The following is a 14,416-nucleotide window of genomic DNA, read 5'->3' as shown; positions in this document are numbered from 1 at the left end:
ATAGCAAAAGGCTGGTGGAGGGCGATGAGGAAACGGTGAGTTAAAATGTCAAGGACTCTAATGTGGAATGTTGTAGGTTGCGGCTGGCCTTTGGGGAAGGACTGAAAGAGACGAGAATTTGAGCGGCAAAAAGAGGTAAGTTCTGCCCCTAGACGGAGAGTTTCATCGTAGGAAAGGCTCGTGCGGGAACCATTGAGCAAAGCTGCAATTTTAAGTCGGATAGAGAATGATTTCATAAGCGCAACTTGGACAGAAGTTTGGGTGAATATATCCGTCGGTTTTGCTATAGGGGGCGAATTCCCAGCTTCATCCAACTGATCGTCGTTGAGGTTAGATGGTGAATCGCAATTAAAGTCATGGCAAGAAATGAGTGGCGGTCCGCCCGAGTCCATGCTTGATTGTAGCACAATTTCCAGGACTGTAGCCCAGAGCCTGCGTCTCATTTCCTGTTGAAAGAATGACATCCTGGGAAGATGGGCTGGATCATGATGAAACCCCATATACATTGCCGTCCGAAGGAGAGATCCGGCCGAAATCCACACTAAGTCACCATTGATACCGTTTGCCTGGCGAGCTAAGAGAAGAAGACACTGGACCTGGAGACCGGTGATGTTCATGCGAGACTTCTCAAATGGCGAAATCAACCAGGATTGAGCCGCATGGATCCATTGAATGGCAAATAGACGTAGAGAAGTAGAGTTGCTTGACTCTTTATAGAAAACCGAGCCAATGGCCATGACAAGGAGCAACTTCATGACAAATTCAGTACTTGCTGACTGCGGATTATGCCAGAACCGAGTATATTCTTGCTGAAAGGTTGGTATATGCAAAACTCTGTACACATATTCAAAGGTGCGAAGGTATAAGCTGACGAGCTGGTCAGTTTGTTGTCTTGGAAGGACATAATCTCTGACATCAGGTGGAGCGGGCTGATGGATTGAAGGCAAGGTTTTTATTGTTTTTCCCAACCTCTTGCACTTCCTGAAGAGGGACCCTAGCTCCGAGTTTTCGTCTGATACAGCACGGCGATAAATGCTATACAACTTGTCAAACTGCTTGTCAATCAGCTATGGAGCACGAAATTCTAGGAACAAAGATGGTAAACAACGCCACAGGGGCTTCAGGGAGACTTCAATATTAGCTGTGTGGCCTAGGATATAAAGTACGTGGCAAGGATAAATTATGTAGTATTTTGATCGTTACTGGGAATGGTGTCACATGGGGGAAGAAAAGAAATGAAGAAATTTTTATATATACGAACCTGTTCCACGCTGTTCATCCAATGACTTTGACCGAAGAGCCTTGTCTTGGAGAAGGTTCCTCTCACAGGAAGTTCCGTATCGGCATTATAATTTCTTTTTCCGTTAGCTCTTTCAGGGTCGCTGTTGTCTTTTTGAGCACTCAGCATAGATCCTTCTGTGCCGGGATGGCTCGACCGTGGCTTAGAGGCGGTCTCCAATAACTTATGCTCCAGTACCCGCACTCTTTCTAGGAGAGATTGAATGGTGGATGTTGAGTGCGAAGGCCCTTCCAAGCCAGAAGCAGCATCTGAGTTTCCTTCCCTGCCTTTCCTGTGCTGCCCTTCCATAACGGTCATCGAATTGCCAGCAACAGGAATTGAAAAGCGCGGAAAGGCCCATGTTGGTGTATCCGGGACTGTACTATCGGCGGTAATAGTCGGCGTGTCAATCACATAACCCCTCAATGATCTCCTAGCACAACCAGGAGAACTAGCTGGGGTGGGATTGGTCCCTGGCGGAGTTATAATCTAAATATTTTGAGACAAGGCTGACTCCGCGACGCGTCGGATCTTGACGGGGTGGTTATTGTTGTTGTTGTTGTCCGAGGCGTAAGTGCATGATAAATTGCACTTGCTTCGGAGACATTGATCGCATGGTCGCTTTAGATCACACTTGATCTTTTGCTCCCGACATCGTTCACAAGACTTGGGTGGCCTTCCACGTTTGCGTTGTGTTGGTTGATTAAAGGAATCCACGCTGGACATTGTCGAAGTCCTTGTGACACTATTAATGTGTGCCTGGTAAGGTCCCACCTAGTATTGAGAAAAAAAATTTCGAACGAATCAATTGACAAGTTTTAAAATGTACCCACGGAGATCTGTACCTTGGGAGGCTTTGGAGCCTCGTCCAGCTGACAATCTCTCTGGCTTTCTGGGGAAGAATAGTACGTATCCCAGACCCTTGGATAAGGTCTTGAAGCCGTCTTTCACTTCTTCTAATAAATAAGAGCCACACGTAACGCTTCAGCAAACGAGAGAACAAACAGGCTGGAGACGCTTGGACCTGACGGCGAGCAGTGGGTCGCGATCTGATAACCGTGTGGGTAGGTAGGTGCCAGGTACCTATCTGAGTACTTAGTATTCTGTTAGGTAGGTGAGTGAAGAGCAGAATGTCCATAGGCCTGAAATTCACAGGATGTCTGCAGATCACTCGAGGTAGCGACGTCGATAGGATCTGTGGCAGCACAGAAGGCGGCTCACTGCTTGCCGTTCACGTGGCATATCCAACCCTCGCTCACAGACGCAGACTCTACGCACCTGCCATTTTTACAACATTTATTCTATCAAATCTTATAGTGTCTAGAATAGTTCAGAATACCACTACTCCCATAGTCTTTCTCGGGACCATGCTCGAGTCATGTTCGCGGGAGTTTTGCAGCATCTCATGCAGGATTCAGCGCCCTACGAGGCAATATGTTGGTATACTGCAAATCCTGTGGCCAACACGTACAATAATAACACTGGCGCTACCAGGAAGACGCTGTAAGCCAGCTCCGGAGCAAACTTAGGCAACCCCATATCAGACTTTGAATTTCCCGAGCGGCGAAAGCTTCAGGCCCCCCAATACTCCGGTCTCTGAATTTCCCGAGTTCAAATATCCCGAGCCTAGTCCACCCCCTACCCATCGACTCTACTTACCAGCGTGGTGGGCGGCAAAACTACAAGATGGATGGGTCAATCGGGATAAGATGTATCATCAGCTTGTTTATTCATAGAATGAGACATGGCAGCCAGAAAAGTGCTTTTTCCGATCAGAGAGAATTTCCCGACGGTCCTGATACCAAAAATCAGTTGAAAAGCTCTCAGCAAAATTGCTATATATATGTACCTACATACGGTGAAGGATTGACCTGCTTTAACAGAATGACATCGACGTCGTCTTGCGTTGCTGGAGTGCTACTGACGCATTTTCTTTCTAAATAGATCAAGCATCAACCATCTTTCCTCTCCGTTCATCTCGAGATCTTCTCCAAAGAAGATAAATAATCCTAGCCATGGCCGACAGGCAATCCTCCAGCCTTACACACTCAGTTCCCGTCAAACAAGTTGACCGGGACAGCTCTCTCTCGAGAGGACTGCCCGACAAGGAGCATGGGAAGGAAACACCGGGCGAGGATGACTTCCCAGAAGGTGGAGCAAGAGCATGGTCTGTCGCCGCTGGCACTGCTGGAGTGCTGTTCTGCTCCTTCGGGTATCTTAATTCCTTTGGGTAAGTTCTCAACTATTACGGCAAGGTGCAATGGACCTGGGAATATCCTGTTACTAACTCACTTATACACTTCTAGTGTCTTCCAGGAGTACTATCAATCGCATCAACTTTCCGACCACACTGCTTCTCAGATTGCATGGATAGGATCGTTGCAGGGGTTCTTCATATTCTTGTCTTCCCTTGTTGGAGGTCCATTGTTCGATCGATATGGAGCCAAAGTATGTTTCTAATTCTACCTGACTTGCGAGAGCTCAAAGGAACTTCCCCACTAACCGCAATAATCTCCCAGGTCATCCGCCCAGCAGTAGTCGCCCAAGTCTTCGCCGTCATGATGAACAGCCTCTGCAAGAAATACTACCAATTCATGCTCGCGCAGGGCCTCCTCTCGGGCATTTCCACCGGCCTCGTCATGTGTCCCGCCGTGTCGGCAACGCCACAATACTTCAACAAGAAACGCGGCGCGGCCATGGGTCTCTCCATCACGGGCTCCTCCCTCGGGGGGATCGTCTTCCCCATCGCGCTGGGGAAAATGCTCGCGAACCCGATCCTGGGGTTCGGCTGGTCGGTCCGTATCATCGGGTTCATAATGCTGGCCATCCTGGCCCCGTCCTGCATCGCGATCAAGGCCCGCTTGCCCCCACGGAAGAGCAAGTTCTTGCTGCCCTCGGCCTTCAAAGAGGCGCAATACGTGACCCTGGTCGCAGGGGCCTTCCTGATGGCCATCGGAATGTTCACCCCCTTCGTCTTCCTCCCGACGTACGGAGTCGCCCAGGGCATGGACCCAACGCTGGCGTCGTATCTCCTCGCGATCGCCAACGCCGCCTCGTTCCCTGGCCGCGTAGTCCCCGGGATCCTGATGGATGTGCTGGGCCGGTACAACATGTTCTTCGCTGCCGGTGTCAGCACGGGCATCCTCATCCTGTGCTGGATGCGCATCACCAGCAACGCCGCGATCATCGTCTTCGCGGTCCTGATCGGGTTCTGTTCGGGGACGATCGTGTCCGGGATGACGGTGTGCTTTGCGTCGGTCCCCAAGAGTCCGCGGAACATCGGTACCTATATGGGGATGGGCATGGCTCTCGTCTCGTTCGCGGTGCTGATCGGAGCGCCTGTTAGTGGTCAGCTCATTACGCGTTACCACGGCTTCGATCGCGCCTTCATTTTCACTGGCGTGATGTGTCTCGCTGGGAGTTTTGTGGTGCTCGTGGCAAAATGGGCAAGTGGTGTTGGACTACTATCGAGGGGTTGAGTTGCGTTACCATTCCGTTCCCTTGGTTGATTGGCTAGGGGCGAACGAAGGATAGAGAAGTATTTAAGAATAATGTTAGAGAAAGAAGTGGAGAAGATGGATGTTTTTTTTTTCAGGTGTTGAAGGCGACCAATCTCTGCTCTACAGATCAAGCCTTGAAATCATACAGTACATATCTCAGGATAATCTACAAGTAATCGAACAGTATAGAAGCAAGACTAAGCCTTTGAGAAATGCATGAATGACATCGTGACAAAGCGGCATGTCTCACCGTCACTCATTCCAATGGACTTAACATCAAAAGGCAACTAGATCAACACTAAGAAACTGATTTAATATAATACACTCATCTCGACATTCACAAGAATAGCAGTTTACAGAAAAAGAGACCTTTCAAAGTATCCAGAATCATCACTATCACTCCTATCTTCATCCGTCTATTGATTATCTATACGAGACGCGAATCTGGGAGAGGAACCTTTGGTGCTGGAAGGCCAGCCCTGTGTTCTTCCCACTCAGCATCTGGCCTGCAATTGACAGCGATGAAACAGGAGGGAAATGCCTTTTTGCAAAAACAAAAATTATCGCCTTGGTACGCCTGAGCAGTTTGCAAACGATTAGTAAAACATAAAGCACAAGAGCCTCCCAAAAAAAAGACCTCAAAAGCAAAAAAGTCATTAGTGAATCCAAAATTTTTTAGGCAGACGGATGCAAGAAACGTTCAAAAAAGGTTTGTAAAAATATAAACTACAAGGCAGTATACTCATGGCACGTGTCATTAAGACTTCACGAATCATCAACTAGCCTTTTTTGTTCCCAGGCCTTCTTGGCTCCTTCAAGGAGTGCGTCCATGTTGCCGCTGTTTTCGCACATGCCCCTGAAGCTCCCGCCTTCTTTGGTGATTAAAACCCATGGATTGTCAAACTCGACGACCTTACCATGATCCAAGACGAGTACCTTGTCGTAGTCGATGATAGTCTGAAGTCTGTGGGCAATGGTTATGATGGTGCTATCTCTCAATTCTCGGAGCGTCTCCTGGATTTTGGCGTCGGTGGCGTAGTCTATTGATGCTGTAGCTTCGTCCATCATCAGGACTCTCGGATTCTTAAGGAGTGCCCGTGCTAGACAGAGGAGCTGACGCTGGCCCTGCGAGAGGTTCGAACCGGACTCCGAAATCGGACTCTCTAGATTGAGGAAGATGTTCTTGTTGTCCTGGTACGCAGAGGCAGCGCTGTCGGTCCCGTTAGGGACAGGGGAAGCGGTGCCAGCGACAGATCGGTTGCTAGGACTGTGGGGAGTCGTTAATCCTGATGTACCACTGCCGATAAGATGTACACGACGAAGAGCCGTGAAGATAGCCTCATCCGAGTATAAGCCGAACGGATCGAGGTTGCTACGGATAGTCCCTGTGAAGAGCGTGGGATCTTGAGGGACGATGGTCATCGCCTCCCGCAGGTCCTGCAGTCCTATTTTGCCAATGTCCACACCGTCGATAATGATTTGTCCCTTTTCTGCCTCCAGACCACGGAAAAGAGCAAGAGCAAGAGAGCTCTTTCCGGCACCTGTACGGCCAACAATTCCAACCTTCTCGCCTGGTTTCACCGTAAAATTGATGTTCTTGAGAACCGGGTCAAGATCAGGCCTGTATCGAGTAGTGTAGTCAATGAACTTGACTGAACCCTTAGAAGGCCAGTTCGGAGGCGGACGCGAATCAGGGATGATCGCTTGCGCCTCTTGTTCTACCTCAAGGTACTCTTTAACACGCTCAACTGAATTCATGCTCTGTTGAGTCTCGGAGTACAACCGAACAAGCCAAAGAACATTCTCCGTGAAGGTAACGGCGTACGTCAGTGAAAGCCCAGCAGCACCTGCATCAATCTTGCCGATGTTCAAAAGCACGAATGCAGCGGAGAAGAACGACACCAGTGCACCGGTTATGTCCACGCGGAAGGCGAGCCAACGATTGGCAGCCCAGAGATATAAGTGGGGGCGATTGTATGTGTTTATTCTGCGATGATTGTCCGAAAGGAATCGCGCTTCATGACCATATGCACGGATGGTGACGATACCGTTCAAAGTCTCGCCAAACTGCTGGTACAGAGGACTTCGTTGAACAGACTCCAACCTTTTCAAGTCTCGAGAAGAATTCAAATAGACTGCTCCAAGAGCCGAATATACCATAGTGATGAAGACTCCTGCAATCAAGAAACCGGGTGTTATGGCAGAGATGAGTATGACAATCATGACGACTGATGCAAAGCAGTGAAGCATGCCAATCGCGACGGGCGCCACCTCCTGGTCAACAGCCTCGACATCCTTTGAGAAACGGTTCATTAATTGACCTAGCGGGGTGGAGTCGAAAAATCTGAACTTCGCATGAAGGACAGCCTTCAGCAAGCGTTCGTGGATCTTCCACGAAGCTCGGAGCGAGCCCCAGAAGAGGACAGCCTCCCTAGACATAGAAATCATTATATATGCCAGGCCAAGCAAGGCATAAATGCCCAGGTAGTACGAGACTTGAACATCGCCGCCAGTCGGAGGATCCGGATGTGTGTTGAGTTGATGAGCATTCCACGAGGACGTTCGTGGTACACTGCCAGTTATGAATGATGGAAATTTGAAGTTCGAAAGAGCTGCATACCGACCGGCCTCGTCCGGCACAGCTTGTTCAGTGTGATACGAGTTCGCCCACTGTCTGATCCAGATGTTCGTTGATACTGAACCAAGCTGTTGAGCACAGAAAACAGCAATAGCTAGAATCCAGTAGTACCATGGGCCCATGGAATTGAGATACATCTTGATCGTTGACAATTTGACGCTCCCAACAGCCTTTGCCTCTACGAGCTTAGACTTCGAAACATTTTCATCCTTTTGGTCCTTCGTTGCCGTTCCATTTGCCGTGCCATTCAAATTATTAGATGGCTCTCCATTCAACATAGCCTTCTTATGCTCTTCAAGGTCCGATGGCACGCGAGACGTAAGCTGTGAACCCGTCCTGGAAGAGGGTCTCGACTTGAGCAATTCGTCACCCAGAGCACCTGAGGCCGCAACCTGGTCAGGAGGACCTTGCACAGCGATCTTGCCGTTATCGAGGACAACGACGTGGTCGGCCTGAGGTACTGTCAGAGCCACGTTGTGCGTGACAAGGATACACGTCCGGTTCATCATCAACGGCCCCATGATTGCCTCCTGGAAAATGTGCCGGGCAGTGTGTGAATCTACAGCGCTGAGACAGTCGTCAAGAAGAAGATGTCGGGCTCTGCTGTACATGGCACGAGCAAGGGAGATTCGCTGTTTCTGACCACCAGAAAGGCTAATTCCTTTTTCTCCAACCAGAGTCTGGTCGCCAGCATCGAGGATGGCAAGGTCACGCTCGAGCGCGCAAGCTTTAATCACGGCATCGTAACGTCGTTTGTCAAATGGCGAAGCGAAAATGATATTTTCTTTAATTGTATCGTTAACGAGCCAAGCTTCTTGCGCACAATACGCAACACTTTCAGTGAGCCCCGTTTCTGGATCTACCGGAAGCATGGCTCGGTTGCCGGTTCCTCCTGGCAGATGAACCGCCCCTTCAAGGAGTTTCATTTCACCTAGCAGCGCCATCAGCAGCGACGTTTTTCCTGAACCAGTTGCACCTGCGATGACATTGAGCCTGCCCACATGGAAGGACACATCGATGTTAATCAGACGGAAAGCATCAGAGATGCTCTCAGTAGACATGTTATGTGACGGGCCCTTCGAGACATCCCATGTAAGGGTAGCTTTCTCCAGACCAATTTTAGGAGGCTCGCCAGGAAGGTTGTTGTCACGCAGCTGGATGTACTTTTCAGTCTCCTCCTCATTCAGGAATTCCTCTACCCGGTCAATAGAGACCTTGCACTCCTGGACGTGGGCAACCATATCGGCCAGCTGATCCAAGGGAACGCGAAGTAGGGAGAACATAGACAGGGCGGGGAAGGCAACCGACGGGACCAATCGTTTCTTTTCGATTACCGTATAAAGGAAGAATGAAGTGAACGTGATCAGGATCGGCGTTCCGTACCACACTGTCGCGGCGGTTGACCAAATAATATAGCGCAGACGAAGAGATTTCAGCTCCGCTCTTCGCTTCTCATTGACAATGTCTTCGAAGCGCTGCTCCCAGGCGAAGTACTTGATGATCCGGATGTTTTGCAGGATTTCGTTGGTCGAGTGAATCCGAGCATCGGTACCCGCAAGAATTTTGTTCTGTACTTGTCTAAACTTCCGTGCAATGAAGACATTGACAGGGAGCATCAGGATCATCAAGGCAATTCCAGCGAAAGAGCTGAAGCCGAGTATCCGATACAATAGGGTTACAGCCATGATAACCTGTACAGGAACACTGGCCCAGAGGAAATGAAGATAAGCACCCACTTCACTGACCTTGAAGGAGTCAATGGCCATCAGGTTAATAATAGTTCCAACATTCGCTTGCTGGGCAGCCTCATCCTTCTTCGTGCCAAGATCGGTTTCAGTCCTGAGCTCCGCTTTCTTCTTGCGACCAAAAGAGAGGAACTTCTTCTTGCCCTTCACCGGTTCGTCTTTCTGTTTCTTAGATAAATCGACCGAAGCACCGGCTTTCCGTCGCAGCGCTTTGGCGTAAATTTCTCCAATAATAATAGCTCGCAGCTTCACGCCCAGTTTCCGTCCAATCCACAGAGCCTGTCCATCAGCGGTACCTTGAATGGCACCAGAACAGAACAGAAGGATAGTGTAAAGCCAGGCGGCATTCCGCGGAGTCGATTTCGGATCTTCAACATATTCCAGAATTGCTTTGAGAAGCAAGGTTGGCAGAAATGTGAAAAGATTCGAGAAGATGGTCCAAGCGCCCTGCAAGAGAAGCATTCGATGAAAGTACCGCAACAGCCTCCAGATCAGGGCATTTGCCCTCTGCGCCTGACGGAAGTCCATTAAAACGGTAGCCGCTTGCTGGCCAACAGTCAGGTTCCATACATCTTCAAGCTCCAATGTTCTCTTGTAACCCTTCCAGACCAGGGGATCTAGCCACGCAAACGACGCCAAGGACAGCAAGCTGGCCCTCGGTTCCCTTGGAGGTTCCAGTTCATCTTCATATTGAACCAGGACGGGTTTGTTTCCTCTCCGGGTGGTCAGAGCGATAAGCAGCAGGAGCGTGGATAGAGAAAACTCCGCAATGGTAAAAATGAGAGCGCGTTTTGACAACGGATGGATGATTGCTGAGCGGAATACAAATACCGTTGAAAGCCACTGGAGACCGTAAAGAATGGCGGTATGATCCCAGAGCCGAGGAAATGGCCGGATACGAAAACCAATCGCCGACTGCAGGAATCTAAGCGAGACCAGAAACGATATGTAGGCCCATGACACCAGCCTGGCAATGGAAGGAACGGTGCCATGACGACCCCAGCCGTGCGTGGAGATAACGGCAATACAGACAGCAACCTCTCCCAGCAGAGCAATCAGTTCGAGAGTCACGAGAGCGACTTCACCCCGAGGGCGATCGATCTCGAACTGAGGCTGAATGGCTTGGGATGTTGCATGGTGCAGCATTAGATCAGCCTCCTCTTCCTCTTCGTCCTCTGGCCCTTCTGGCTCCATTGCTCTGCTCGAAACAGCTTTATATGCAAGATGCTTCCGTGACGCGACATAGTGAGAGATAACACGGTAGAGGATGAGCAGCAGGGAGAGTGCACAGGCGGTAAGCGGGAAGATCACTTGGAGGTACCTGGAGACTCTCGTGAGCGAGGGATCATGGCATGGAGTGACGAGACGGTTGCAGACTTACTTGCGCTGGAAGCAATGGGTTAAATCGTCGATGACCCAAATTGGGCCATGGCATTGCGGCAGCATGGCGGACGCAACAAGATGGAAGGGGAGAGGAGGTCAAGTCTGTTGCATCGGGCTCTTGAGACCAAGGACCGCAGCACAGACACGACTGTCAACCCTCTGTTATTGACTGCCTTCCACTGTGGACAGGCTGGACTCGACTGGCATGGCAGGGAGAGACGGAAAATACGAGGGCCGTTGTGAGGTCGCCGTCGAGGGTTCCAAGGAGCGTACGCAGTGGATGAGCGGCAGACGGGACGATTGATGGACGGGAAAGAAAGATCGGGGAAGCAGCCACGCGCGAGGACAAGGCCCGAGGTTGGAGAGCGTCGAGACTTGCAGGGCGTCAGATCGAGACAGAAGCAGGAAAAGCGTGACGAGCAGAGCAACAATCCAGGTTTAGCGGTGAGCGTCTGACCCAGTCGACTAGTAGCGCACATCGCGATCTTCCAGTTCCAGCACCCCACTACGGCGCGCCGAACGCGCCCGTGTCGTTTTATCAATCAGTCGGGAGACCAACGCTAACAGGCCCCGCCAGGAGCGCTGGTCCTTCCGGGAGGCTGGGCTGGAATGGAGCATGGCTACGTCTGCAGAACGCATGAGATGGCCAACTGCTAGTCAATATATCTATTCTCCGCTATGTGTTACCATGTAGCTGTTTTCTGGGACATCAGTGCATCTCTCGCGCCTCGGAGCACGTTCGGGACTGATCGACCAGCAGTGATTGTGTCACTCGAGCCGCCCGTCAGCTTCGTCCAGGTGGAGGCGCCAGCCATGAACGTCAAGCTAGACTCCGACCTCCCCGGGTAGCCTGGAGATAACGCGCGTTGATCTCTTATCGACGTTCCTGGGACAAAGCGAACGGCTCGTCCCTTCACCACCTGGGCTTGCTCTCTCCGTCAGGGATCACCTCACCTCCACGGCCTACGAGACTAGAACCAAAGAGACAGGTTCAGATGACCAAAAAACCCCGAGACTCCTGAGACTCGCAGGGCTTCTCCAGCACACCGCTCCACTCGCAGTCACCATCGCCACTAAAATACAGGCCACCTGCCCCCCCCCCTGGGGCTTTCCAAGATAGCCATCACTGCAACCCTATCGCCACTAACGCCATTCACTCGAGACAACACTTCACAATCCGTCCCTTCCCTCCGCCTCCCTTGTCGGCCGCCAGACCTTCTCGATCCTGTGTTCCCATCCTCCGGCCCCTCTTCGGATACGAACCGCGTCCCCTAGTCTGCCGTCTGGCCGTGGTGAGCCTCTCCGTGGGAGCAGAGTCAAGGCGGGTGCAGCCATGGCGGAGCGCATCTTGATGAACGAGTTCAAATCCCTAGCACAGGAGAAATGGGTACACATCGAGGTTCGTTAGTGTTCTGATGGGGCCTAGACCGTGGGCTGACACGCAGGGTCCTAGCTCAACAACGATGACATCTTCCACTGGATTGTTGCGCTTATCGTGCTCAACCCCGACTCTCTGTACTACGGGGGCTACTTCAAGGCCGCTATGACCTTCCCGAAGAACTACCCCTACTCGCCCCCAGGTAGCTAGACACTGCCACGAACTCTGTTGTCTGCGAAATCACTGACGCTCCACCGGTAGAATTCCGTTTTCTCCGGCCACTCTACCACCCGAATATCTACGAAGACGGGAAGCTCTGCATATCCATTCTCCATGCACCGGGGGAGGACGAGATGTCGGGTGAGTTGGCTGCGGAGCGGTGGTCTCCCGCACAGCGAGTGGAGTCGGTCCTAATCTCGATTCTGTCCCTGCTGGATGACGCGGAGGTCTCATCCCCCGCAAATGTCGATGCGGGTGTAATGCTGCGGAAGAACCCTGAGACATACAAAGCGATTGTGAGGGAAAATGTGGAGGCGTCCAAGAAAGATATCCCGCAGGGTTTTGAGATGCCCACTCATGAGTCCACAATGAAGAAACCGGTGGACAAGTTCGACGACCAGGATTTCTGGGTCGACAGCGATGCTGACGATGACGTCTTTGGAGGGAGCGATTCAGACGAGGAGATGACCTTGGATGAGCAGGACACTGGTAGCGACGATGAAGAGGAGAACCACAAATCCTAGATGACTGTCGTCATCTTTTCCTCGGAGGACGAGGAGCATCATCATCATCACATGTCGTGAACGAGATTCCCCCCTTTTTCCTTTTCTCAGTTGCTGATCTATTTCGACTTCCCACGGGCAGAGACCTTTTTTATTATTCCCACATAGCATAGCGGAAGGCGTACTCGGTTTGACGGGAAACTAGGCTTCTTCCAATGTGGTCCATATTCCAATGGTTACCGATCGGTTCCGTTGTATTAACTTTTTTAATTCTCTGTCGATCTCAAATTCTACCTAGTTTAGATTCTAGTTCTATTGCTTAATATCGAAGAGACACGGCTCGCCTTCGCTCTCACAGAATCATGAACTGGGACATTTGCATAGACTTCTCTCCATTTCCGTTTATGATATTTTGACAGACTAGACCTGGTGTTGGCTCTTTATCCCTCTCTAATTCAATCTAAAACTTCAAGCAAGGGCTATACCTATACCGTACCGCACGCTCTCCCTACAGTACACTCCCCCTTCCTGCACTTCTGATTGGATCCAAGGGCCGGCCCGGGAACATGAATTCAATCTATCACTCATTATCATTGATCGATCAATCAATCAATCACCTGTGGGTCCGATCCCGATCCCGAACCGGATCGGCATTTGATATTCAAACATTCCTTAGGTGAGATCCATCCCCATTCGACGCATTATTATCATTATCATCATTATTATTATTATTGCTTCCCCGGAATTTATAAAGGGCACTGTTAGGCCTACAAACGGGTTATCCCTACCTAACTAGGTACCTACGGTATGTACCATTACCGTTACCCTGGGCAGGCCAGATACCTTGCATATACCTAAAGCACGAGCTGTATGGAGTAGACTCTTCTAGGCCTCGCCTTTGTAAGGTGTGTATGTAATGCAGGGTCACGTCACGGGTAACACCGCTTATGGCGCGGATCTGCATTCCAAACCATTCGATTTATCCGGATCAGGATCCATTAATAATTGCTAAGGTTAGTGCCGAGATATGTAGAAGCTGAGGTATCTTTGTCTTCGTCTTTCATTTAAAGAGAGTTGGTCTAAAGGTACCTAGATAGTAAGGACAGGACAGGACAGGACAGGAAAAGGGGTATATGTTGAGGCAATATTGAGGCATCATGAGAGGATTAAACCTTATGTACCTACCTAGGTAGGTAACTTAACTGGTACTCTGACTGCATCATGCACGTGGGCACCTAGGTACCTGACACAGCCATGCATGCAGGTACAGGCTGCTGCCGCTGTGTTACATTAGGTTAGGTAGTGTTCTTGCTGCTCACGGACCTTCCCTTAATTGAAACAGAGCAAATAATAGGAAGAGAAGCTAAGGAACATTTCCTTGGCGTGATTTGATTCGAGAGAAAAACTCCGGAGGAAATTAGAGCTAGCTGTGTGAAGGGCATATGATTAGATGAGTCGAGACGAGATGAGATGAGGTGTTAAGTGGTCAATAGAAGACAGTACCTCCAGTTCAGTTCTTGCAAGCTTTACTATCTTTTACTCCTGCCAATTATCTTTCTTAGATTTTAACACAGTGATGGTAATATCTCTAGATATAGCTTGCGACAGTCAACAGTCTCTAGCAGCCATTTGTATGGCTTGTTTGGATATCTCTCTGTCTCTCTGAACGGAAAGGGAAGCGAACACGGGAGAAAATGTTACAAGGCCATTAACGTAGTTACTGTCATGAAATTGACCGGATTTGACACTAGCCTGAATTCTAATAGGCTAC

At 50.2% G+C, this 14,416-nt stretch overlaps 5 protein-coding genes across 5 annotated transcripts; 3 read left to right on the top strand and 2 right to left on the bottom strand.

Annotated features, from left to right (window-relative positions):
- Positions 1 to 3,294: 3,294 nt before the first annotated feature.
- Positions 3,295 to 4,758, top strand: VTN00DRAFT_1168 (uncharacterized protein; the record flags this gene model as incomplete). The annotated part of the gene is made up of 3 exons (XM_069427245.1): positions 3,295 to 3,509; positions 3,586 to 3,727; positions 3,799 to 4,758. 3 exons carry the CDS (start codon positions 3,295 to 3,297, stop codon positions 4,756 to 4,758), a joined length of 1,317 nt encoding a protein of 438 aa, XP_069291870.1.
- Positions 4,759 to 5,202: 444 nt separating this feature from the next.
- Positions 5,203 to 5,436, bottom strand: VTN00DRAFT_1167 (uncharacterized protein; the record flags this gene model as incomplete). The annotated part of the gene is made up of 1 exon (XM_069427244.1): positions 5,203 to 5,436. One exon carries the CDS (start codon positions 5,434 to 5,436, stop codon positions 5,203 to 5,205), a length of 234 nt encoding a protein of 77 aa, XP_069291869.1.
- A 108-nt stretch (positions 5,437 to 5,544) lies between these two features.
- VTN00DRAFT_1166 (uncharacterized protein) lies at positions 5,545 to 10,608 on the bottom strand (the record flags this gene model as incomplete). The annotated part of the gene is made up of 2 exons (XM_069427243.1): positions 5,545 to 10,483; positions 10,544 to 10,608. The coding sequence occupies 2 exons, from the start codon at positions 10,606 to 10,608 to the stop codon at positions 5,545 to 5,547; spliced, it is 5,004 nt and encodes a 1,667-aa protein (XP_069291868.1).
- Positions 10,609 to 10,750: 142 nt separating this feature from the next.
- On the top strand, positions 10,751 to 11,394 carry VTN00DRAFT_1165 (uncharacterized protein; the record flags this gene model as incomplete). The annotated part of the gene is made up of 3 exons (XM_069427242.1): positions 10,751 to 10,814; positions 11,123 to 11,201; positions 11,259 to 11,394. 3 exons carry the CDS (start codon positions 10,751 to 10,753, stop codon positions 11,392 to 11,394), a joined length of 279 nt encoding a protein of 92 aa, XP_069291867.1.
- Positions 11,395 to 11,878: 484 nt separating this feature from the next.
- Positions 11,879 to 12,666, top strand: VTN00DRAFT_1164 (uncharacterized protein; the record flags this gene model as incomplete). The annotated part of the gene is made up of 3 exons (XM_069427241.1): positions 11,879 to 11,944; positions 11,999 to 12,125; positions 12,185 to 12,666. 3 exons carry the CDS (start codon positions 11,879 to 11,881, stop codon positions 12,664 to 12,666), a joined length of 675 nt encoding a protein of 224 aa, XP_069291866.1.
- Positions 12,667 to 14,416: the final 1,750 nt, after the last annotated feature.

This window comes from Thermoascus crustaceus (genome assembly GCF_041956765.1).
Source record: "Thermoascus crustaceus strain CBS 181.67 unplaced genomic scaffold VTN00scaffold_1, whole genome shotgun sequence".
NCBI lineage: Eukaryota > Fungi > Ascomycota > Eurotiomycetes > Eurotiales > Thermoascaceae > Thermoascus > Thermoascus crustaceus.
This window is presented reverse-complemented; position numbering and strand designations above follow the sequence as displayed.